This window comes from Hippopotamus amphibius, chromosome 15 (assembly GCF_030028045.1).
Source record: "Hippopotamus amphibius kiboko isolate mHipAmp2 chromosome 15, mHipAmp2.hap2, whole genome shotgun sequence".
NCBI classification, from domain to species: Eukaryota; Metazoa; Chordata; class Mammalia; order Artiodactyla; family Hippopotamidae; genus Hippopotamus; species Hippopotamus amphibius.
In genome coordinates this window covers 29,491,054-29,517,470 of record NC_080200.1, presented here as the reverse complement: position 1 = coordinate 29,517,470, position 26,417 = coordinate 29,491,054, and the positions used below count along the sequence as shown (strand labels likewise).

The window sequence follows — 26,417 nt, the reverse complement described above, 5'->3', positions numbered from 1 at the left end:
TCTGTCTGTGTGATGCAGGACCACAGAGGATTCCCTAAAACTAAAAATCTCACCACGTGCTTTTGAAAATCCTGTTAACAGCTGAAACTGTACTGTGAGTGTCATCAGAAGCTTCAGGTCTAGATTCAATAGGAAGGACTAATAGGCCGGGACAAGTTGGTACATTCACTCTTTTTTTTTAAATTATTAATTAATTAATTTATTTATTTTATTGGCTGTGCTGGGTCTTCGTTGGGCTTTCTCTAGTTGTGGCAACTGGGGGCTACTCTTCGCTGTGGTGCATGGGCTTCTCATCGCAGCGGCCTCTCTTGTTGCAGAGCATGGGCTCTAGGCATGTGGGCTTCAGTAGTTGTGGCACATGGGCTCAATAGTTGTGGCTCATGGGCTCTAGAGCTCAGGTTCAATAGTTGTGGTGCATGGGCCTAGTTGCTCCATGGCATGTGGTATCTTCCTGGGGCAGGGATTGAACCCGTGTCCCCTGAGATGGCAGGTGGATTCTTAACCACTGTGCCACCTAGGAAGTCTCGGTACATTCACTCTTCAAAACTCTCAGTGTCCCTGGGACCCGCCTTGCACTCTAGCGTGTCGGCCGCGTGTCTGCAGCTGATCTGCAAACGCACGTGTGGCAGCAGGGAACTGACACCCGCTCACACACAGCTGGCAGAGCCGCACAGGTTTAGTGCTGGGTCCCTGTTCGCCCTGCAGTCAGGGTGTGTTCAATTTGGGGTACAACTACTAAAGAACAATTTTAAAGGGTGTTTCTTGAGGGAGGCCAGGTACTGAGGACAGAAGTGGCGCTGTAGAGCCCACGCTGCCGTGTGGTGCTGCCTGCTCCAGGACGCCCGGCGGGGGGCAGGCAGGTGGACGCTGTGTCTCTCTGCCCAGGGACTTCTCGGCATCCACCCTGCTTTGCCACGCAGGTGGCTGGAAGCGAGGTCCTGAGCAGTGCTGCCAGGAGCTGGCACGACGCTCCACTTCCTGACAGAGTCTGCTGTCCATCCTGCTCCAGCGCGTTCTGCAGTCAGGCCCGGCAGCCTCCCCTGGGGACGGCCGGATCTCGCTCTGTCGTCACGGGCCTCCCTTCCCTCGCCCTGGTGCTGGGGTTTCCCTTCACCTGCCAAGTCAACCACGGCCCCAGGGGCCAGTAAGTGGCCCCACCAGGACCACGGGGGCGGCCGCGCCCAGTGACCCACATGTTCTCCTCCACGACCTCACCCCCTTGGCAGCTGTGCTGGGAGGACAGCCCGCCCTTCCTAGGGGCTGTTCCCGGGCTCGGACGGCTGCTGGACCCTGTCCTGGGTGGCTGAGACGGATCCTTCACTTGTTCCAGCATCCACATTGGTGCCGACTGGAACCCCAGACCAGATCCACTCGTCTCTGCCCGCGTCCTGCGCTGCCTGGAGCGCCTTGACTCCCCTGCTTCCCGGCACTCCCACCGGCTGGCAGCCTCTGGGCCCCCAGCCTGGCCCACCCCAGGCCACCATGCAGACCTGCCCTAGGCGTCTGGTCTGCAGTTCTGCAGAAGCCTCAGAACTGTCCTCCTGCCACTGCCGGCCTCTCGGTCTGCCACACGCTGTGGTCTCCGGCCCAGGGGGGCCTGCTGTCTTCACAGTGTCTTCTATTGTCAGAAAGCACACGACTGCTCCAGGCCTTGCGTGTGCTCTTCCTCCTCCTCTTGTCTGCACTCACCCTCCTCTGGACGCAGCACGTCTGGGAAGTCCCTCTGGTGCTGTGGGCTTGTCTTGCCCTGGGAGCTGCGACGATTCGGGTTCACAGTGTGTCTCCATTAGGGCAGAAGCCTTCTGCTGTTCTCGTTCGTGTGCCCAGGTAAGCGTGCACGGCGGGACGGAGGGTGGCCTCCTGCATGGATAGCAGCCAAGATCCTTTCCGAGTTTAGGGCTCTGTGTTTCTGAGTTTGATGGCAGTCCTTTCACAAGGCAAACTCACAGGAACGCGGGCCCCGTGTAACACGCCCACGGGAACCCATGACGAGACTCTGCCGGACGCTCCTCCCAAAGACGCAGCATCTCAGGTGCCTCTTCCCGAGAGCTGACGGCCTGTGTCCCCCCACCCCGTGGCTCCTCCCGGTGCCACTCTCGATCAGATCAGGGTGCTCACAGTCTCAGCACTTGTGGGGAAATAACAGCCAAACCACCGGGCTCCAGAACAAGCTCCTCTAAGTCTTCAGAAATGTTTTCTCCCAGGTCTTCACGAGCTGGTGAGGAGCGGTGGGCTGTCTGCACTGGCTGCAGTAAAGCGGAAAAAGCAGGGGTCTGGACGTCCAGCTCAAGCCCTGGCCCCACAGACCCCAGAGCAGTCTCACTCCTTTCTCTGGGGCATTCCACTGCCAGACGGAGAGCGCAGCACACAGGTCGCCAGCCAAGAGGCTACGTGTACAGCCGGGTGGTGGCCCCACCGGCCCCTGCCAAGCAGGACCTCCCTGTTGCGGCCGAAGGAAAGCTTCTCGTAAATAGAAAATGTCACTGTGCTAGGGCTTTGAAGGAGTTTACCTGAGGCTTACCAAGTACGGACTAGTGCAGGATGACACTAATTTCTTTCAGAGTCGTTTCATTACATTTTGACATCTGTGCTGAAGGGTAAGTTTGAAACCCTAGGCCCAGGGCAGCAAAAGCAGGGCCTGCGCAGAACTGGGAGCCTTGCTCTGGGAAGGAGTCGGGGGTACATTCCTTTGAGTCCTTTCCTGCGTATGTATTCCCACGCTGACTGTACCCCTGCTACTTCAGAAGAAATCTCAACAGGAAGTTGATACTCCACAACGAGCCCGAGATCACGGGTGATGCTGTACCAGGGAACGTTCCCATGTCACGCGAGGGCGCACCAGGTAGCGAGCAGGCTCCCACACGCGCTCACACGTGGCAGTGACTCACGAACTTGCGCTCACACGAGGTCATGTGACTTTGTTCTAGGGACTGCACAGAGTTATGCTCCAGCCAAGGGTGGGGCTGGGATTCAGAGCCGAGATTCAAACCTGGGTCTGCGACCTCAGGACTGAGCCCTGCAGGCTTCCTCCACCCATCACCACACCCGCGAGGGCTGCCAGAAGCGCGTCTGCATCGACGGGAGTGATGGGCCCCAAATTATGCTCTTTAACCGTCCTTGACTCTGGTTCTCCCGTCTGCCCCGTCTCTGTCCTTGGTCCAGGGAGACCCCTGGGGAAGGTCACCCAAGCACGCCTGCTTCCTTCTGTAGGATGCAGGAGGCAAGGTCCCCCGGAAGTCCATGCCAGGAAGATGCAGCTCTGGAGGACTGGCATCCGTCCTGGCACGTGGAGGCCCAGAAATGACGCAAGGCCTAGTCAGTCTTTCCTGCTTCCTGATACCAGCTACCTCCCATTTGTATGATTTCTTCCCCTGTTTATACTAAATATTCTGTTTGTATCAGCTTGCATCTTTAATCAAGGCCACTTCAAATCTTTCTTAGAAAGAGGAGGAGCATAAAACATGTAGATAGAGAGAGCTTAGGGCAAGTATGAGCAGCGAGGAGCGATGCAGAGTTTAGGCCTCCGTTCGGAGGAGGGGGTCCAGGTGCGCATGAGGGGAGGCGTGTGTGGGGACGGCTGAGGGCCCAGGAAGAGTTGGTGGTGGGAGACGGGACCGGCAGCAGTGATGGGCCAGACAGCGGAGCCCTGGAGCCCCCTCGAGGTTACACCTCAGCTGGGTTTATCCCCAAAGGGTCTGAAAACTGGAGGCTGGCTCAGTCCCACCTGGGGATGGTGTGCAGGTACTTCAGCAGATGGGTCAGCTCAGCACTGGACATGTGTTCGCTGGACCAGAGTGGGCCCCTTGTACAGACCTGCACCACCGCTCTTCCCTGACGGTCTCGGGTTCCTACAGAGAGAGAGGTGTTGGAGGAGCGCGTTGAGAGGATGTGACCGTTGGCTGACCCCCGAGCTGGACCCAGGCCCCTTGTGCTCCTCTGCCCTCCCCGCTTCCAGCAGCTGCCTCAGGACGCAGCTTTGAGATAATGGTGTGGCGTTGAGACCAAGTGAACAGTCCCATGACTGAGCCCAGTTAAGGCCTCCATGTAAACTTTAAGATTCTGGCAGGTGGGGTGGAAATCTTGTGGCCACCCAATACAAGCCTCGTATGTAAGTTACCTGCTTATTAAACCTGCCACCTGCCGACGTGGGGTGTCTGCCTCTTTCTTCAGTCTCTCTCTGCCCTCTGCGCGTATGTGGGCGATTTCAGATTCCACCCGGGAAGGTCCCAGGAGGTTGTGAACTAACAAGGGGGTATCGTGAAAGAGGGCAGCCCCCATGGGACACATACGGCTTCAAGCTCGAGAAATACGGAGCCAGGATCTGCAAGCACTATTTGAGTTATTGGCTTAGCTGTGAGATCTGCATGGCGCTCACCTGGGCAGGTGACAGCCATGCTCACCTGGGAGGGTGATGGCCATTGCCATGCTCTGACTGTCTGTATCCCTCCAAATTCATATGTTGAAACCCTAATGCCTGATTTGATGGAGTCTGGAGGTGGGGCCTTTGGAAGGGGCTTTGGTCCTGAGGGTGGAGCCCTTATGAATGCGATTAACACCCTTATAAAAGAGACCCTTGCCCACCTGCCATGTGAGGACATGGTGAAAGGTGCTGAGTATGAACCAGGAAGGGGCCCTCACAGCACCCCCCGTGCTGCACCTTGATCGTGGACGTCCAGCCTCCAGGACTGTGAGAAATAAAGTTCTATCGTTAATGAGCCGCTGGCCTGTGGTATCTGTTAGCAAGACAGCAACGCTCACCTGGAAGGGTGACCGCCCCGGACTGCAGCAGCTCCTGGCTGACTTCCAGCACCTGCCTGGGCACCTGGCTGGGCACCTGGCTGGGCAGGTCTCCTGTGCCAGGCGTCTGCCCTTCACCCTTGCCACACAGTGGCTCAGCAAGCAGCTCTGAATACCGGTTGGGGCTGCTTCCTCGGAAGCTGCTGCCCTTTGCGTAGACATCAGCTGCATAAAGGAAAGAGACCTGGTCACAGATGACGCATTTCTCTGGTTTGAAGGCAGCTAGGAATGCAAGGAGAAAACAGGAGACCTATGAGCCTATCCCATTTCTGGTAGGAAAGGTTCGTGAGCACATATGCGGGTCAGGCTGCTCCTGAGGAGTAATGAATAAATAACATAAATAAATAGGTTCTCAGATCCTGACCACCAGAAAGCACCCCAGGGAGATACATTTTATACTGAACAATGTCACGGATCGTGACCTCAACCTCCTGCCATGCCCAGAGAATGAGGCCTCGCCGTCACACATAACCTCAGAGGGAGCCCTCACCCTTCACACTGCATTCTCCCTCACCCGTCATGTCAGAAGCAGGCCTCGCTTTCTCTCGTCCCCTCAGAGAAAGGTTCCTTGCCTCACACATCACCTCAGAGAAGGGGTTCACCCCCACACATCTGAGAGAAGGTTTTCTCTCCTCACACACTTGCTAAGACACGGGGTCCTTGCCGTCACTTGTCCCCTCGGAGAGGGCGGCCTTGTCCTCATGCATGACCTCCACTCCTCTTCGAGCAGCATCTCGGGGAGGGGGGCCACGCCCCCCAGCATCACTCAGAGGCTGGGCTCCTGGCCTTCACACATCACCTCAGAGAGGGCTGCCTCCTTTTCGAGCATCACTCAGAGAAAGTGGGTCCTCGCCCTCGCACATCAGCTCTAAGAGGGGGCGTCCCGCTCACGCACCTCCCCAGAGAGGGGTCCTCACCCTCACACAAACGTGACCTTATTTAGAAAGGGCTCTTTGCAGAAGTGAACTAGTGACGTTTAGGGTGGGCCTAAACTTAATGACAGGTGTTGTCAACTATCAATTGGAACGTGCCCTCTGCCTGGACAAGAATTAAATCACTCTGTGCTGCTGCAGCTGCTGATCTTCCACATCCCCTGAAGGGAATTCAGGGTGGAGATCGGGAATGAGGCCCTCTGTGCTTTAGAAAATGGGCGGGTGGAACAGGTCTTCAGTTAGATGTTTTCAGGAGCTGATTTCGGGAGCCAACCCTTGCATCCCCTCATATCTAGAAAAGCAGTAAATCCCTACATGGTGACGTCTGCTCCTTGTGACTCGCAGAAACCCCCTACCAAAAAATGTTTTTAATTGCATGTACTCCTCCTTTACCAAGAATACATATACACTAATCCTTCCCGCTGTCTCTCTGCAACAGTTTCTCAGAGCTTTCTGGGATGCTGTCTCCTGGGCTGCAGTCCTCATTTTCCCCAAATAAATTCAACTCGCAACTCTCACATTGTGCAATTTTTTTTAAGTCGACAGTGTCTTTACAAGAGAAAGGAAAGGGAGGCTGGGGACACACAGAGACACAGGGTGAAGGGCAATGAACTTGGCCAGGGATGCCTGGGGCCTCAGTAGCCAGAAAAGGCAACAAGGTCCCTCCCCTGGAGCCTCTGGAGGGAGTGGGACCCTGGGGCACCTTGATCTTGGACCTTGGGGCCAGAAGGTGAGGATAATTTTCTGTTGTTCTGAGCCACCAAGTCTTGGTACCTTGTTGTGGCAGCCCTGGAAACAAACACATGCAAACATTTTCAAGTTGATATGGATAAGGAAATAGGCTTCTACTGAACCAAGTGACCAAACCAACTGTCACATGTGGGAGACAGGGGTGTGTGGGGAGGGGGTGGGGAAGGGGTGGGGAGTGGAGGGTGGGGGAGGGGAGGGTGGCAGGAGCATGGTTGGACATTCACCTTCCTCTCCGGTGCAGCTGAGACTCTCTGCTGTGCCTAAAGAGCTGGAGCCCGGGGGTCTGGTCCCGACAGCTTGTTCTCCCAGGAAACCCCCGGGCCCTGCGCTGGCTGAGTGGTGGGAGGCCCGCCGGGTGTCACCTCGGGAGCTTCTGGGGGACCTCTCCCAGGATCGAGACCTCCTGGGGAGGGTCTTCCCTGCAGATCCCGGACCACTGTCTTGACTTGGGACCTCTTGGGGGTCTCCCCCGGGGCCAGGGGTCTCTTTCTGTGTAAGACCTGCTGCTGCCTTGGCCCCCCTGGCCCTGCAGCTGTGGGTCTGGGAGCCACAGGCCTTGTCCTCAACGGACTCCTCGGAGCTGGAGCCCAGGGGCAAGGGGTTCTGCAGGGCCTCCATGTAGGACTTCCTGAACCAGCGTCTGGCCTCCGCCTTGGCCGGGGCCCCGGGTGGCCGCCTCCTGGAGCTTGGGCTGCCCCCTTCTGGGTGGAAGGCGAGGGCCTGGGAGCCGTCCTTCTTGTCCACGGGGTCCAGCCACCCTCCTGGTCCTTCAGGGCTCTCAGGATGGTCCCAGGGATCCCGCTTTGAGGGGCTGACCCCCGTGAGGCCTCCATTGGGACTCCCAGACAGGGTCCTGGGGCTCTTGCACTCAGTTCTTCTTGGGGAAGGAAGGTGGCAGGGCTGGTTGCTGCTGGGATGCCCACCACAGTGGGGCAGGGTCAGGGTGTGTTTGGAAGGGGTGTCCCCCTGGGGAGGGGGGCTGGCCATGGCTGGTGCCGGAGCTGGGGCCTCCCAGGTGCTGCCAAGTGCCGGCTGCTGAGGCCCAGGACCGCTGGGGCAGCTGGGCAGGATGGTTCCGGTGGTGGGGACAAAGATGGAGTCTGTGATGTTGCTCCAGGGGGTGCGGTAGACTGCCGAGCCCGAGGTCAGCAAGCAGTTTTGCAAGGGGACACTGTTCCGCTCCCCGTTCACCAGTTCCAGGAAGTCTCCTGTGAAGACACAGCCATACATGGTCTCAGGGACAGCGACTTCCTCCGAGCCCTGTCCACACCGGGAGAGGCATTTCAAGACCAGTCTGGCGGACTGCCTCCCTGCCGCTATGATCTGCAGGTAGAAAAGTCCCCAGGCCTGAGCCGGTCTCTGCGCAGGGATGCCAGCTGCACCACCACCTTCTCGTGAACACACAGCGGCCAGCCTTCGTGCAGGAAGAGGAGGCCTGCGTACCTGGCCTGTGACAAGAGAGGGACAGAGGGAGATTAGCGGCTGATGTGGAACCTGTCAGAGTCCCTGGTCTCTATCCAGTAGGAAGGTGGGCGACTGGGTCCCCCAGCACCTCAGAACACCAAAGAAATCAGGACTAAAAACAGGGCATTAGTAACGCATTTGTACAGCTCTTCCTGTGTGGCTGGGGGAGGTGGACAGCTGGACACAGGGAGCCAAGTGAAGGAGCTACCCCAGGCACAGTCTCAACCCCAGGGGCTGTGGGGCGAGCCACTCCCAGGAGTCTGCCCCACCTGGGCATGGGCTGGGCTTTCACTCTCTCGCCCTTGCAGCCCTTGGTCTAAGCTTATGGCATTCACAGGCAGCCGCCAGGCAGAGCACAGCCTCTGGAATTACAGGTGGGGGCCATGGTGATAGGGCACGATCCGGGCAGGACACCCATGTTACGCAAGCTCCCACTTATAGCAGCTGTCCTTTCTACTTATTTGAAGGGGTCACTGGAGTTTGCAACCAAGCTGTCGATTATGGGGTGAGTCCTTCATCACTTCTTGAGAAGAACTTGCTCTAGAAAAGGTTCTGACTTCGGGATAGATGAGCCGGTATCTTCATGGGGCATGAGGGTGTCAGGCTGTTCGGGAACAGCAGTGGGACCCCCACGTGTCAGAGCGGCAGTTACAGGTTCTGAAACAGGATCGCATTCTACTGGGTTTAGTTCTAGTGCTTCTTGCAATTTTCCCTTCTCCAGCACCGACTTACTGCACAAACCGTAATAGAGAAAATGAAAAAGAAAGAATCTCATCCTAATATACCTCTAGAGATTTTTAACTTTTCTGTGCCCTTATTCACAGTTTATTATTATTGTTTATTCAACTGCAATGATAATGTAGACAGAATCTGGTACTCTTGTGGGCAGTCACCTAAGCAAGCGTCTCCATTACCATCTTGATGCTACCTAATGAGCCTCTATTGTCAGAAATTGACAGTGCTTGTGTGGATTTCTGTGGTAAATTAAAAATGCAAGGAATATTTTCATGGTATCATTTTCATGATTTTCTTCTTCCTTTAAATTATCATTTCTGGGATTTGGATTACAGGATGAAGGGCTATGAATGTCTTTTCTGAGTCTTGACGATACGACCAGTTTGCCATCGAGAGACAGCTGTCGGCAGTAAGGTATCCCAGGAACAGCTGTGCCAGCTGATGAGCTACTATGGCTTTACGTCAAGAAATCGTTTCCTAAATTAACACGTACGCTGTGGAATGCTGTTGTTTTAATTCACAGCATGTGACTGTGAAGCCAACAGTTTTTTGATGCTTGCTTTCTATAAGTTCTCATGTATTTCTGCTCTTTTTATGAACTGTGGTCCAATTTTTGCCTTAGTTACTGTGAGACTTAAGAAAATATGTAATGACAGTGATTCTTTCACACTTACTGTTAGCAGACACGCATCCACTTGCTGCATGTATTTGTCCCGTGTTATTTGCGTTACAATTTAGTTATGTTCTTTTCCTCTCTATACAAGTTCAAGTTTTATACAAGTTGAATTTCTTGATTTTTTTTCATGATATCTTTTATTACCTAAAACTTAGAATTTGAATGTTACTAAGGGCTGCCTTTCAAGTTTATTTCATTTTAGTTTTCCTAAGAGTCGAGGTTTAAACATACTTAAAGTTTCCAGGCATCTGGAGTTTACTCTGGAAATTGCAGCCACATGTGGTGTGTTCTTACGGAGCCTGCGTGAACTCGCACTCGGGGTGCGGAAAGAGGCCTGTGAGGAGGGAGGTACAAGCACAGCCTCTGGTGCAGACACAGCCAGTGTTGACTGAGCACCTGCCAGGGGCCCTCACACCTGTGGCCGTTTAATTGAAGATAAAGATTTTCAGACTGGAAGAATATATCTATGCTTTGGAGAAACTGGAAGATCCAGAAAAAAATAAAGGATAAGATGATCCCGGGACTTTCTAGGTGGCGCAGTGGTTGGGAATCCGCCTGCCAATGCAGGGGACACGGGTTCAAGCCCTGCTCCGGGAAGATCCCACATGCTGCAGAACAACTAAGCCCATGCGCCACAGCTATTGAGGCTGTGCTCTAGAGCCCGTGAGCCACAACTATTGAGCCCACGTGCTGCAACTACTGAAGCCCATGCACTTAGAGCCCGTCTCCTCAACAAGAGAAGCCACAGCAATGAGGAGCCCGTGCACCACAATGAAGAGTAGCCCCCACTCTCAGCAGCTAGAGAAAGCCCGTGTGCAGCAATGAAGACCCCATGCAGTCAATAAATAAATAAATTTATTAAAAAACAAAAGATGATCCCAACACCAACCCCAGAGGTTAGCACTGTCTACACTTATGTGTGCTGCATTTAATTATTTCTCCTGCACTTTTTTTTTTTCAAAGCCGCACCGTGCAGCATGCATGGTCTTAACCACTGGACCGCCAGGGAAGTCCCTTTGCATTTTTAAAACTTGAAGTATAGTTAATGTATAATATTATATAAATTACAGGTTACAATATAGTGGTTCACAATTTTTAAAGGTTACACTCCATTTGTAGTTATTATAAAATATTGACTGTATTCCCTGTGTTATACAACATATCCTTGCAGCTCATTTATTTTATACATAATAGTTTGCACCTCTTAGTCCCCTACCCCATATTGCCCCTCCCCCCACTCTGTAACCACTAGTTTACTCTCTACATCTGTGAGTCTGCTTCTTTTTTGTTATATTCCCTAGTTTGTTGTAGTTTTTAGATTCCACATACAAGCAATATCATACAGTATTTGTCTTTCTCTGTCTGCCTTATTTCACTTAGCATAATGCCCTCCAAGTCCATCCATGTCATTGCAAGTGGAAAAGTTTCCTTCTTCTTTATGCCTGAGTAGTATTCCACTGTATACATATATGTACCATATCTTCTTTATCCATTCATCTGTTGATGGACACTTGGGTTGCTTCCGTGTCTTGGTGTCTTCTGCACATTTTTAAGGGCTGAGATCACACCAACTGCACATCTTGATTTTCTAACCTCATGTTGCTCCACCAGCCCTGGTGCTCCTGCTACTCAGCCTCTTCTCAACTTCAACTCCTCTGAGAACTTCCCACTTCAAACATGGCTCCTTTGTCTGAAGTGGGGGTGAGTGCAAAGGTCAGCCTGCCTGAGGGTGCTTCTTTTAGGGCTCATGGGAAATGCAGACATTTTTCCATCTTTGTGAGAAACTTGTTTCTGTTTTCAATAATAATAATAAATAGCTTAAAATTTTTTGTTTTATTGAAAATTAAGAGGTGACCATTAAAAAAACAGTATTTACTCTCGTAACAGCACTGCCAGATCTTGCTTAGTGTTAGGAAACACAAGTGGGAGCGAGTGGGAGTCCTCTGGCCTCTCCCAGGGTCCACACATCGGACTGGTAAACCTCTGACACAACAAACGCTGTTCTTGGTATGAACTGGTTTCTCTGCTACAGAAGGGAACTCATCTGGCTGAAGGGCAGTGGCTCAAGCCCAGAGCAGGAGGGCAGTCATAGACAACAACATACTGTCTTCCACAGTGTCTGTACCATTTTCCATTCCTATCACAGTGCACAAGGGTTCCAATTTCTCCACATCCTTGACGACACCTCTTATTTTTTTTTAAATAGTTGCCATCCTATCGATCGAAAGTGATATCTAATTGAGGTTTTGACTTGACTTTCCCTAATGATTAGTGAAATTGAGCATCTTTTCATTTGTTTATTGGCCACTTGTATACCTTCTTTGGAGAAAAGTCTATTCAAACACTTTGCCCATTTCTGAATTGGGGTTTTCTATTGTTGAATTTTCTTTACATATTGTGGATATGAATCACTTTACAGATTTGTGATTTGCAAATATTTTCTCCCACTCTAAGGGTTGCGTTTTTGTTCTGTTGGTAGTGCCCTTTTAGGAACAAAGTTTTAAATGTTGATGAAGTCCAGTTTATCTGTTTTAACTTTTGTTGTCTGTGTTTTAGCTATTATATACAAGAAATCACTGCCAAATCCAAAGTCATGCTTTATTCTTAAGAGTTTTACAGTGTCCGCTCTTGCTTTTAGTTAGGTCTTTGACCCATTTTGAGTTAATTGTCGTATGTGGTGTTAGATAAAGGTCCAATCTCATCCTTTTGCATGTGCGTATCTAGTTTTCCTAGCACTACTTATTAAAAAGACTGTCTTTAGCCATTGAATGGTCTTGGCACCCTTGTTGAAATCATGACTGTATACATACGGGTTTACCTCTGTCTGCTCTTCTATTCCATTGGCGCATGTGTGTCTTTATGGCTAAGCCTCACTGTTCTGATTCATGTAGCTTTGCAATGAGCTCACTGTTCTGATTTATGTGGCTTTGTAATGAGCTCACCGTTCTGATTCATGTGGCTTTGTAATGTGCTCACTGTTTTGATTCATGTAGCTTTGCAATGAGTTTTGAAATCAGGAAATGTGAGTCTTCCAACTTTGTTCTTCAGGATTATTTTGGCTATTTGGGGTACCTTGAGATTCCACATGAATTTTAGGATAGATTATTCTATTTCTGAGAAACATTGTTGGGATTTTGATAGAGATTGCATTGAATCTGTAGATCGCTTTGGGTAGTATTGACATCTTGACAATATTAGATCCTCCAGCCCATGAACATGGGACGTCTTTCCATTTAATAGGTCATCGCTACTTTTTTTCAGCAACATTTTGTAGTTTTCCGTATACGAGCCTTTTACCTCCTTGCTTAAATTTATGCCTAGATATTTTATTTTTGGATGCCATTGTAAATGGAATTTTTAAAAGTTTATTTTTAGATCGTTCATATAGAAACACACTGGTTTATGTGTGTTGATTTTGTTTTTAATTTTATTTATTTATTAATTATTTTGAGGGGGGTACACCAAGTTCAATCATCTGTTTTTATACACATATCCCCATATATGTGTGTTGATTTTGTACCCTCAACTTTGCTGAAGTCATTTATTAGTCCCAACAACGTTTTTTGTGTGGAATATTTAAGGTTTTCTATGTTTAAGATCATGTCATCTTTGAACAGAGATAGTTTTCCTTCTTCCTTTCTGAATTGGATGCCTTCAACTTCTTTTTCTTGCCTAATTGTTCTGGCTGGAACTTCCAGGACAGTGTTGAATATAAGTGGAGAAAGTGAGCATCATTGTCTTGCTTCTGATCGTAGAGGAAAACCTTTGTCTTTCATCCGTATGAAGTTAGCTGTGGGTTTTTCACATATGGCCTCTATTTTGTCAAAAGTTTCCTTCTATTTTTAGTTTAAGTGGTTTTATCATGAAAAGGTGTTGAATTTTGTCAAAATGTTTTTTCTGTATCAACTGAAAGGATGAGAAGGAGCTTCTTCAGGTTGAACTTGTGGGGGGCTTGGATTGTGATTTCATAATGCACATACCACAAACAACTGAATTACAGCAAGATTATCCCAGAGTGTACATCAAGGGTTTGAAAAGAAAACAAATAAAGAACACCATGATTCCTAGTCCCAACTCGATCCACAGTTCTGAAAGGCAGACTCACCACAGTTTTGATTGTAAATCTTTCTACTCCTCTGGAATCCAAATTCAACAGATGCTATAAGTCATCAGTCATGTTCTGAATAGTTCCAGTTCTGAGAAAACTCCAGGTTGAAAAGTTTTCTTTTTCTCACTTCAACATCTTTAAATGGCTGTTCGAGGGAATTCCCTGGCAGTACAGTAGTTAGGACTCTATGCTCTCACTGCCAAGGGCCCGGGTTCAGTCCCTGATCAGGGAACTAAGATCCCATAAGCCATGTGGTGTGGCACCTCCCAGCCAAAAAAAGGTTGTTTGAGGTGTTTCAAGGAAGAAGTGTTGGAACCAAATCTTTTTTATTCAAAAGGAGGTGGGTGGTCTCCACTGTTTAACAGCTACAGTTCGGCTGTGAAAAACAAGTGCAGAGTCTTTCTCTATAATAAGCCTTCACAAAGCAGTCCAGGAAGCTGCATGTCACAAAATCATAGCAGGTTTTCAACCATAATAGATGCATCACATCAGTTATTACAATATTCCAGAAAGCTTGACATCCCTTTCCCGCTTGGGTAACTAAAAATAAAACAAAACAAAGCTTTTCTCATCCCGTGGAAAAGCCAGAACAAAGACTTGGCTGTGGATTAAACGTGAAAACTACAGCTGAGCTCCCCTAGGGCCTTGACAACTCCACACATCTTGCAGACCATCCACTGTCCAGGCTGCTCTGGGCAATAGGACTGGTGACCTTCCTGGGCCTGACTGGGCACAGAGGGACAAGTTTCCCTCTGCCTCTGTCCATGGATCCCTGTCCCAACTATCTGCCCATAGGGGTTCTGTCTTCCTGACCCAGGTGGTGTGCTCAACAACATGTTACCAGGAACCAGAAGCACCTGAGCACATTTGTTTGTATTTCAGGGAGACTGGTCAGCTTCCCAGATGGTCACTAGATGGTCTTCAACGTGCCCTTGGCCCAAGCTCTGTGCACGGAGCCTGGCTGCCACACGCAGCCTTGTCAGCGTCTGCACGTTTCCGCCGGGGCTGAGAATTACACATCAGGTCCTGAGCAGTCAGTTAAAGCTACCATAGACTAGACATCACCTTTTATCTCTGACTTTTTAAGGTTTTCTTTCTATTCTACTAATTAGGGAATGTTTCTAAAGTGAAGAATGTAGAACAAGCAGAACTGCTCTGCATCCACACTCACAGGCTTTCAACAGCACAACATGCTAAGGTCACTGCATGTCCTCTTGAGCTTGCCTTTAAAATGTACACTAAAAAACACTGATATAAAACAAACTTACAGGGACTTCCCTGGTGGCACAGTGGTTAAGAATCCACCTGCTGGACTTCCTAGGTGGCACAGTGGTTAAGAATCTGCCTGCCAATGCAGGGGACACGGGTTCAAGCCCTGCCCTGGGAAGATTCCACATGCTACGGAGCAACTAAGCCCGTGCGCCACAACTATTGAGCCTGTGCTCTAGAACCCGTGAGCCACAACTACTGAGCCCATCTGCCACAACTACTGAAGCCCACGCACCTAGGGCCCGTGCTCCACTACAAGAGAAGCCACTACAATGAGGAGCCCACGCACCACAGTGAAGAGTAGCCCCCGCTCGCAGCAACTAGAGAAAGCCCGTGTGCAGCAACGAAGACTCAACGCAGCCAATAAATAAATAAAATTAATTAATTAAAAAAAAAAGAAAAAAAGAATCCACCTGCCAATGCAGGGCACACAGATTTGATCCCTGGTCCAGGAAGATCCCACATGTTGCAAAGCAACTAAGCCCGCGTGCCACAACTACTAAGCCTGCGTGCTGCAACTACTGAAGCCCATGCGCCTAGAGCCTGTGCTCTGCAACCAGAGAAGCCACCGCAATGAGAAGCCCGTGCACCACAACGAAGAGTAGCCCTCACTCACTGCAACTAGAGAGCCCGTGCACAGCAATGAAGACCCAACGCAGCCATAAAACAAACAAACAAACAAAAAACCCTTATAACCTCTTTTTGGCTTAATATTATATCACAATCATTTCCTCATTTAAAGACACTTCTTTAAAACACTTTAATCTGTGTATAATAATCCATCGTATTCATACATTATTGACTTAACTGTTCTCCTAATGTGTATTTCTGTTTGTTTTTTTATAAATTTATTTTATTTATTGGTTGCGTTGGGTCTTTGTTGCTGCACACGGGCTTTCTCTAGTTGCTGCGAGCCGGAGCCACTCTTCACTGTGGTACGCGCCCTCCTCATTGTAGTGGCTTCTCTTGTTGAGGAGACGGGCTCTAGGCCTGTGGGCTTCAATAGTTGCGGCACATGGGCTCAACAGTTCTGGCTCACGGGCTCTAGAGCACAGGCTCAATAGTTGTGGTGCACGGGCTTAGTTGCTCCGCGGCATGTGGAATCTTCCCAGAGCAGGGCTCAAAGCCGTGTCCCCTGCATTGGCAGGTGGATTCTTAACCACTGCGCCACCTAGGAAGTCCAGTATTTCTGCTTTTTACTATTACAAGTAACATTGCAACAGATATTATTGGGAATGAATCTGGACCTGCATTTTACATCACTTGCTGTGCGCTAAAATCTTTGAGTCAAACTGTGCATGACAATTTAAAGATTGTGCATACATACTGAAATAACTGCTTCCCCAGAGAGGTCCTTCCAACTTTCACCAGCATGAGAAGAGCATCACCTTCTATCATACTGAACTCTCTCTGCTCTGAGTACTAACCTGCCTATTTTTCTGCTCATTAGGAAGCAAAAACTGTGTCTTGTCATTTGCTCTGTGTTTCTCAGACCACACGGTATATCTTTGATTCTTTCACTTTAATTCTTTGGGTTGTCTTTGCACTTAAAGGGCAATTATAACCAGCATTTAGTTGGTCTTGCCTTTTCTCCAGTCTGACAATCTCTGTATTTTACTTGGAATGTTAAATTTACTTAATGACATTTAATATAATTATTGACATGGTTGGATTAAATCTATCATTTTGGCACGTAATTTCTACTTGTCCTCTCTTTGTTCCTTTGTTCTTCTTTTTATCTCCTCTTCTATTTTTAGATTCCATTTATTTCCTCTATTGAATTTTCTGTTATTTTTAGTGGTGGCTCTCAATATTACAATATGCAATATGCATCTTTAACTTATCACAGTCAATCTTAAAGTAATAGTTTATTATTTTAAAACAATGTAAGAAATTCCCAGCAGTATAATTCAATCTACTCCCTTCCATACTTTGTGCTTTTGTTGTCATATGTCTCATTGCCACGTTATAAATCCCACAATACATCGCTTTAAGGGGCCAGTAATTTTTAAAAGAAATACACACTTACTCACAAACTTAGCCTTTCCTCGTGCTCTTCATTTCTTCCCTTAGATCTGAGCGTCTACCTGATACCACAGGCCTTTGGACTGGAGACCTCCCTTTAGCATTTCTTGCATAGCACCTGTGCTAGTCTACTCTTTTATTTATCTGGAAATGTCATTATTTTATCTTCATGTTTGAAAGATATTTTTTGCTGTATATAGAATTTTAGGTTGATTTTACTTCCTTTAACATTTTAAAGATATTTCTCCATCGTCTTCTGAAGTCCAAGGCTTCCGGTGAAAACCATCATTCCTACTGCTACCCCTGTGTGTTAAGATTTCTTCTTTAGGACTGGTTTTCAGCATTTAAGTACAATGTGCCTAAATATTATTCTGTCTGTACTTATCCCGCTCCAGGTTTGATGAGCTTCCTGGATCTATGGGTTAGATCTATGTTTTTTTAACAAACTGTTAAATTATCCAACAATATTTCTTTTTTATTTTTTAAAATCTTTATTATTTCTTTTTTATTTTTTAAAATCTTTATTGAATTTGTTACGATATTGCTTCTGTTGTTTATGTTTCTTGGCTGCGAGGCATGGGGGAGCTTAGCTCCCAGACCAGGGATCGAACCCGCACGCCCTGCACTGGAAGGCAAAGTCTTAACCACTGGACTGCCAGGGAAGTCCCTGAACAATATTTCTTTAAATATTTTTTTCAGCCCTACCTTCTCTCTCCTCGTTCTGGGAATCCGACTGCACTTATGTCCGATTTATTGGTTACTGAGGCTTCTTCCCCTTTTCCCTCCTCTCTCCTCTCTGTGCGTCCACTCGCTTCATGTCTTCTGGCCTGTCTTCAAGTTCACGTTTCCCATCTTCTGTGGCATCCAGTCTGCAGACACTGTAGTTTTAGCTCTAAGATTTCCATATTGTTCTTTTTTTATAGTTTCTAAATCTTTCCTGAAATTCTTCATCCATATTTACGTGTAGATTATTTAATATGTTTATTATGTTTATCATAGTTGTTTTTTTTTTTTAAGTCTGCCTTATAATTCCAAACCTGGGTAGTCTGTGAGTCTGTTTCTATTGACATTTTTTTCTCCTTTTTATAGGCTGATAATCTGGTGCCTTTGCACATTTTGTAATTTTTAAATTTTATGCCTGAGCTTTTGCCTAAGGCAGATAATTTTTTAAAGAAAGGAAATGCTCTTTACTCTGTTAGACAGCTAAGATGAGGGGTTTATCAGTTTAAAGCACTTGGAGCAAGTTTGGGGTGGGTTGTGGCTTTAAACTCTCCAGGAATCCAGTGAGATATCTCTTCACTTTCTAGCTCAGCCGTTGACTCTCTTGCCCACCAAGAACAGCTTATAAAATTTGCACTGGTTGAGGCTTGGTTCAGCTTTAGTAAACTTTGGTTTACCAACGGTTTCAAATGCTCAGATGCTGAGTTCACAACTCTCCATCTGGGGAGGCCTGATACCTCCCAGGTATCAGGTACCAACCACTGCTGAACTTCTACACTGGGAGATGTTAAACCTATGAGATGAAAAATTTAAGACTGTGAGACCACAGACCGTGAGAGTTGGAAGTCACGATACTCTGTGTGATTTTTAGATTTTGATATCTTTTGCCTTCTGTTCCCTCCCCCTAGTCTCCACTTATTCTGCTGGAGAATTTCTAGGGTTAGTAGAGAAGGTTATTGTTACATTCAGGGCTCCTCCAGATTCCAATGTGATGTACCAGCCCTGAGGTTTCTTAAGTCCGGTTCCTCCTAGTCTGAGCAGAGATGGTCTTTCTCTGGCAGCTCCTCGTCCGTACTCCCTGAAACCCCAGTGACTGGCCCCAGGGATGAAAGTGGCTTCTGTTTTTTGCTCACCTAGGAAGGCATCGTCCCTCCACAGTATAGTTCTTTTAGATCTTTGTGTAACCACAGCTCTTGGACAGCTTTAAAGGAAGGTGTAATTGGTTTATCTCAGAATTTCCTGTTGCTTTGGCAGGAGTAAAGGTCTTTCATACACGTCTACATCCTAGATGGAAACAGGACTCACCTGTTCATCAGCTTTAAATGTTTTGCCAGTTGCCTTTGCTGTTCTCTATTAGGAGAACATTTACAGTTCTCCAAATAGAAGGGTGTTTTTTAAAAACTTGATTTCTAGTTTTATTGCCTTGTGGTCTTAAGATATCAGTTCTTTGGTATGTGTTACCATGTTATCGCCAATGGTCAATTCTGGTCAAATTTGGTGAATGTACATGAATGCTCAAGAATGCATGTTCTCTAATGTCCTCTAAGTGTATACATTCTTGAGATAAATGTACATCCTCTCATGGTAAAACCTGGCTAGGTTTTATCAAATACTAGTTAAGCTGGAGAACATTCTTTTCTTGGGAACCATGTGTATTCTAAAATCGGTGGATCCAGCACTCCACACACGCCCATCAGCAGAGAGACACCATGTGTTCAGATCTTCAGTAACACGTCACCAGCTTTTCCCGTTTGCCTTAGAGGGAGGTGAAATCTCCCACTTGAAATCCCCTCGGTTTATGCTTCAAGTATTTTCAAGGCTGTGTCGTCGGGAGTTTACAGACGGTCACCCCTTCCCGGCTGTCGGCAGGGTTATTACCGGATGGTCTTCTTCTGCCCAAACAAGGCCTCTGCCTCTCACTATGTCTACCTTGCTGTCAACATCGCCACATCCATTATCCTCGGTCACAGTTCTGCTGGTCTACCATTCTCAGTAAGTTTATTTTTAACCTGTTATTATATATGTTGTACTTTTTATTTCTATGTTTTTATCTTATTTATTCTTCCAACTTTTCCAATTTCCGTTTAATTTCATTTTTTAAATTCTAATTCCCTGCCCCTGCTTTCCCCCCTTGTAGAAACATTGTGTTATATCTTTCTGATTACCTTTCTTTAAACCTCTCCAAGCATTTTTTTCTGACACAAACCATGATGAAACAAAGTTACAAATACATCAATGAGTGATTTTAAGCATTTCTTGTTCCTACAGAGGGTCGGAAGAATGGTGCTCATCAAATTCTTAGATTAACATAGCAACTTACCTTGAAATTAATGTGATTAATAATGATCTCCAAGCCACACACTTTGACAACACTGGGTAAAGGAATAAAAACTGCATTGAACTTACATTAACTAAAATATTTTTATATTCAGAGTTGTCAAGAGAAATTCATTTTCTCCAATGTCATATAGATGATCAAATTTTATTTTCTTAATTAAAAAGTAAAAAGCAATATAAATATGAAAATAGTAAGGCTGTCCTAAGTTTCACTTTGTGCGTATTAATCCTTGTAAACATATATCCAGAGTAAAGAATACTATTACTTGCGCAGCTGTTTCAGAAGAGAAGCAATTTGGGAGTGGGAAGGGGGTTGACTTATGGTTAAAATAGAAAAAAAAAAGAAAATCAGGAGAAAGAAGACAAAATATTAGTTCAGAATAGCTTTTCAAGACATGCCTTTGAAAGGGGGCAAGTGTTTCCAGACCTGACTTAAAGCAGCTTGGCTCGTGTGCTGCTTTTATCTCCCCTGACAGGCAGCTTTCTCTGCTTCTTCCCTGTCGATCAACACCCTTTAGATGTGCAAAAGGTACCTGATTTCCTAGAGGAAATATCCTCTAGGCAGACAACTTCAAACAAAGAATTAAATCTAGGATATCCATGGTCATTTCTCTACCACACTCAGTTAAAGGACATTCAAAGACTAATAAATTGAAGTAGCCCAGTGGTAGTTTTTTAAAAAGCCTTAATTCAATATGAATGGAGTAATAAAAAGTGATGATTAATAAAGATCTTACTTTTTAAGATCTAGCCATGAATTTCTCCAGCAGTTCACGGCAACATACCCATAACATGGGTGTCATTAGTTTTAACATTGCCTGAGAAACAACCTGCAATAAAAATATCCTCCAAATAAACTAAACACATAAGAAATTCATTCAGCAGCTTCTGTCTGTATGTATGGGAGCTGCTCCCGAACGTTCTGAGATGACTACTCAGGAGGGGGACTTAACCTCTTGGTACGAAGACTGGAGTGAGAGTTCCCTTGGGAACCAGAGAGACGTGTGCACACGGTGGGCTCCAGGCTCACGGCAGGTTGAGAAGCCCTGTGTCGGGGACATATGCTTTATTTCAACAATTATTTGGAATCAGGAAAAGGTGGAGCCAGAAGCCAAAGGGAGTAGCTGAGCCAGTGCCCAGTGGACCCAATGGACTAGAGGAAAATGGGACGGGTTTCCCCAATCGTGTGTTTAAACACTAGGAAAAAATGGCTGAGATTACAGTTTATTAATGTTTTAAAAATAATCTCCCATTTCCTTTCAGAAAGAAGACAACAAATGCTCACTTGAATGACATCTGCTTAATTTCTGGATTAACTGGAAATGCACAGAAGCACTCTCCTTCGCCTCCTTCACCAGCATATTTCCTTGGATCTAAAACTCCTACTGCTCAGATTAGATATTTTCCAGCTACCAGATGAAACACTGCCTGTCCCTTCTCCCTGGGCAGAAGCAAAGGGGTGGCCTCACGCGGGTGCTGCCCCCGAGGAGAGGAGGTACTCACACAGGCCTCCTGCTGCAGGCGCTGCAGGGCCCTCTTGGCTGGGACGAGGAAGTCTGTGAGGCAGTGCAGCCCGTCCCCACCGTAGAGCTTCTCGGCCACACTGAACAGCTGCCAGAGCACTGTGGCCGCCGTAGCCTCAAAAGGTGGGTACAGGGGAGAGAGTGTGTTCTGTATATAGGTGTCGAGGGATTCCAGATCCTGAAATGGAAGAGAGGTACGGGAGATTTAACACATCTAATAAGACAGGTGCCCTGGACACCTTCCCAGGCTAGCACTGAGCTGTCACTCTGAAGGCACCTGTCTTATGTCGGGATGTGAGTTATCTTTGTGAAACACAGGCGGTATGGGCGAATCCCCAGCATAGAGCAGAGTTCACGTTGGGGATGAACCGCTGGTCCTCATGCTGTCACAGAGCAGAAGCATCTGAGGAAGTGCCCACATCTGTAACAGGTACACCTGACACCTGTGCCTACGAGGGGAACCCTATCTAACGCCTGTGAGTGACGGCATCACCAAGTCATGTCTTGGCATAAGTTCCATCCCATCAAACTCTGAAATATGCACGTAAGTGCTGCACTTTAGGATCTTCTGTGGGGCATGCAGAATTTCTCAGGGGCTTCCCCCTCCTCGGGTCCCCCTCCTTTGGCACTCTTGGTTCTGCAGAGGGAAGGGGGGCTCCTGATGGGGAGGGTGGAGCTGGTCCATGTGCCACTTTATACTCAGAAAAGAAGTTCATCCTAGGAAATACATTTACTTGTATTGATGATTTTTAAAAACTTAAATATAAACCATTAGGGCACCCTCATCAAAATCCCAGAACTGTGCTCAGTCATTCTAAAAGCAGTATCATTGGTATCTGATTTCCCCTTTAAATTTTGGTGCAACATGCTTTTATGTAAAGACAGAATACTTTTAGTTTGAAAAATGCTTAATTTTATTTTTAGATGTAACATTTCCTGAGGAAATACCACAAGATGTGTTTGGAGAAGAAACAGAAGGCCACAAATAACAGTTAAAAGCCAAAGAGCTTAAAACTGCATAACTGATTTTTAAAGGACCAATGGTTACTGTCTGAGACTCCTGTGAGTGGCTAATCGTATGGATATCTTCCCAAGGAAACTAAAAATAAAGCAGTGACTCCTCTAGGCCTGCAGTGGATGAGGACTCAGAGAGAGGCCATCTGTCCTGCAGGAGAGCCATGCACCGCAGGGACCCCTCTACCTCCCCGTCCACCTGGCAAGGCGCCTGCACGGGCCTCCCCCCACCTTCTGCTCCCCGCCCCCCACTCACCTGCCTCCCCCATCAGACAGGGCCACTCCCTTGTCAACAGGAATTCTCTAAATACTGATTTCATCCCCAAAGTGCCATGTGCTCCGGCTTCCAAGAACTCAGATGGCACCTGAGTCACAAACATGCATCCGTCCAGGGACTGGGTGGAGCTGGCCCGGAGCAGGGGCAGGACTGACCCTCCTGGAAGTGAGTAGATACAAGACTGTAGTGCGGCCCTGGGGGACGTCTCTATGGACCTAGATTGAATTGAAATGCAAACTTTGGGCCCTCCCTGGGAGAGATGTCCTCCTGCTGCTCAGATGCCCAGCTCAGGCCCTTTCCTCTCCCCGACCCATGGGGCAGGTCCTGACTCCTAGGTCAGCTGTGGTCAGCAGCCTTTTGGCCTCCACCTCACTGGCTCACCTTCCGAAAACTGCCCAGTGTGTGTGCGTGGGGCGGGGGGTGGGAAACTCACTGAGATCCCACAGCCCTCGTCACCCACAGAGCAGCAACGGCCTCCCTGACCCCGTCTTAGCCCTTCAGTCCCTGTGGTGATGGGGGCCGGCCCCCACTCAGCCTGGGGGACGCCCCTCCACTGACCCCCACACCCTGTGCGGCCCCCCACGTGGAGCCTGGTCCAGGCAAGAGCCGCCCAAGGGGAGCTGCCTGCCGTCCGAGAGGCCACGTCCCAGGCCAGGTCAGTCAAGGAAGCCTTGGGAAGCCAAGGGAGGACGCCTCCAGCCTCTCCTGTGCTCACGGGCGCGAGGGCGCTGCCCGCACAGCCCTGTCCGGCTGCCGCCGCTCCCTGGGCACTGCTGCAGGATCCCGTCACCCTGAGGATGGGGCTCCCTCCTGCCCTTGGGAAGGGGACTCTGGATCAGCCAGGTCACCTGACCAGAGGTGGACACCGCAGAACAGATAGGAACCACCCCGCAGCCTGAAGGGCGGCCCCAGGCCGGCGCACTTGGTACAGGCACATGTTCCTGCTTGCACACAACGTATAGGAGGGGCGGCAGACACACAGGAGCCCGAGTGCAGAGGGGGACGCTGCTACATCACGGCAAACCCAAATTACCTTGGATATATTCAATTCTGCTCAAGAAAACAGGAAAGTATACAGCATGTTTCAGAAAGGTTTCCATAAGAAATGCTTAAAGAGAGAACATTGTTTTAGTATCTGAAAGGGTAAAGTTCCAACACCTGCAACATTCATCTGTGTTGCATCGTTTTCCCTGATGTCTGCTGGGCTGTGTGTGTGTCTGTGTGTCTGTGTGGGGGGGTGTCTGTGTGCGTGTGTGGATATGTGTGTGTATGGCAGGGGTGTCTGTGTGTGTCTGTGTCTGTGGGCTGGGGGGGGGTGTCTCTGTGTGTGTCTGTGTGTGTGCCTAGATACGCAGGGAGCCAAATGGGCCAATTCTTAAAATAGTTCCTAGGCCTCTGGGTGGGGAGGCAGAAGAGGGAGTGGGCGCAGGGAGGGGAACGTGCCCATGGAGCACGTCTAACTGTTTCCACCTGAGTTACAGTATAACTCACCCATTCACCAAAACCTGGCAAACCACCAAAACATCCTCAGCAGACAGGAAGGGACCGACTTCTGCTGAAGTAACTGAGGATTCCCATTTGAAGCAAACGCACACAGACGTGGCTGGCTTCAGGATGACTGCACCTATTTACCTGATCACAAATCTTGCCACCTTAGACTGTGACAAGTGTGAGCACACAGTAGTGGGATGGCTGAGACGGCACTGGTGCGAAGGCATTTGACTACCATTCCCCGTACTGAGAAGCCTGTGTCATTTGGCCACAGCAGAAATGCCTTTGCATTTTAACAACAGAAAGTTTACATCTGGGAAAACATTTTAAAGCTTCACTCTTCAATGAAGGGTTTGTTTTCCCCCACTAACTGTAGTAAAATATTGTTGACATGAGAGCGAGCTGGTGGCTGCACGTTCCTCCTGCGCCCGGCCGTAGGAGACGACCCAGTCTCGGTGCACAGGCCCGCCCCATGACCCTCTGACCTCGCGTGTGCTGGAGATGAGAACACAGAGGCTTGGGGCCGCGTAGGGGCCAGTCGTAGAGACTCAAGAAAGACACGCACTGAAAACCACCTGCTTCTTCCTCCCAGGGGGCAAGTAACAAGCCAAATGGCACAGCAAAGGGAATTTCTTCTCACTTGGAGGCTTGTGCCAACTAAAGGATGCTAGCTGGAAGGGGTGAGGCCCAGCAGCCCGCCCGTCCAGGACCAGCTGGCTGGAGAGACATAGCTGAGGCCAGCCTGCTGGACAGTCCTCATGTTTTCATTCAATTGCAGTGTCGCTGAGGATGAGTGAAGGTGTGCACCCAGGATGGAGTCACAGGCCACCTGCAGCCATGGCAGGGCAGCCCACACATCAGGAGAGGGTGTGCAGGGGCCATCCCAGGGAAGGCACCCAGGATGACAGACTGCTGGATAGAGAGGGTCCCCAGCAGGTGATGCGCAGACCAGGCTCTGAGACCCTCCCCCACTGCCCTGCACAGACGTGGGCTGGCTGCTGACCTAGTGCAGCCCCTCACATCCTGATGGGGACAGAGAGTGAAAGAACATCTGAGGCACTGGCACAGTCACCGTGGGGATGCCTGCCCTGCGGCCACCCTGATGCCCAAGGAGCCCAGATGCCCAGTCTTGTGGGTGACCCCTTGACGTCTGGGTCCCTGCACCCAGGGACAGTAGGGAGCATGTAGGACCCAGGACAGGGTGTCAGATGGGGTGAGGGGAGGACCAGGCAGCCAGTCCTGTCCACCCCCATCACCCAGGCTGGAGGGCTTCTCCAGGACACAGTCATGTCACTTCGTCCTGAAAATCCACATTGTGCTGATGTCAGGGTGCAGAGAGCACATGGAGTGTGAGCTGGGGCATCATCCTAGAGGCAAGCCCTGGGTGGCTGGGGTGGGCTGGGGTGGGGGCAGTGGTCATAAAGGGCCCCCGTCTGGTCTGGGAGTCAGCTCCTCCTGCAGCCCCGTGACCAGCCCCCAGCCATACCCCAGATGGTGTACAGCCGAGAATGGGACCATCTGAGTTGGGGTGCCTGTTAGCCAGGCACTTCCACCCCAGAAATTCACCACTGTGGCCTTTGCCTCTAGTCAGATTTTATAAACGAAAATCAGGCTGTAAGGGTGGCAGCAGGCACCCACCATGGGACACTGGAACCCTTCCTGCAGTCCCTCGGAGCAGGGGCCCCGGGCACAGGAGGGGTGCGCACACTGGGCCTCCCTGTGGCCCACTTTCCATCAATGACCACTTTCTCAGCCGCGTCAGCATGAATGAGGAGACGACATGAAACCCACACTCCCCAGGAGGCCTGCCCTGGGCAGCCGACCTGGTTACAGCCACTCAGGTACTCTTAACAGAGGCCTCCTTCCTGAAAGGGCCCAGTGACGGCCTCCGGTGTCCTGTCCAGGATGCCAATGGCCATCTCTGGTTTCCAGTGTGCAGAGACCCAGAAACCACCTTTGAGTCAAAGAAAACCCGTCTAGAAAGCCTGGTCCCCTTGGCTGGGCCGGTGTGCCAGCCTGTCTACACCTGATCTGTCCGCCTCCAGCCTGTCCACACCTGGCCCGTCTACACCGGCCCTGCTCTCCACTGGCAGGCTGCTGTGTGTTAGGCTTTCCTGGCCCTCCCAGATGTGGAGACTAAAGATGCTTCTAAGAGGTGGAGGTTCTTTTGGCCCAAAGATGCACAGGGAGGGACGCTGTGGCAAGGGAAAGTGCCTGGGCCTCTTGAGGTCTGGGCTCTACACTCCTGGAAGAGTTTGGGGATCACCAAAAGCATCGTGTACCCCAAACCTTGCTGACC

At 49.1% G+C, this 26,417-nt stretch overlaps 1 protein-coding gene across 1 annotated transcript in view; it reads right to left on the bottom strand.

The window, feature by feature from the left end:
* The window catches only part of PLEKHG4B (pleckstrin homology and RhoGEF domain containing G4B), a 46,129-nt gene that overhangs the window by 18,489 nt on the left and 1,223 nt on the right, over positions 1-26,417 (bottom strand). The window contains 6 exon segments of the mRNA XM_057708449.1: positions 3,725-3,848; positions 4,759-4,945; positions 6,256-6,518; positions 6,704-7,814; positions 7,817-7,927; positions 21,317-21,514. Of these exon segments, the coding sequence (XP_057564432.1) occupies positions 3,725-3,848; positions 4,759-4,945; positions 6,256-6,518; positions 6,704-7,814; positions 7,817-7,927; positions 21,317-21,514 (1,994 nt within the window).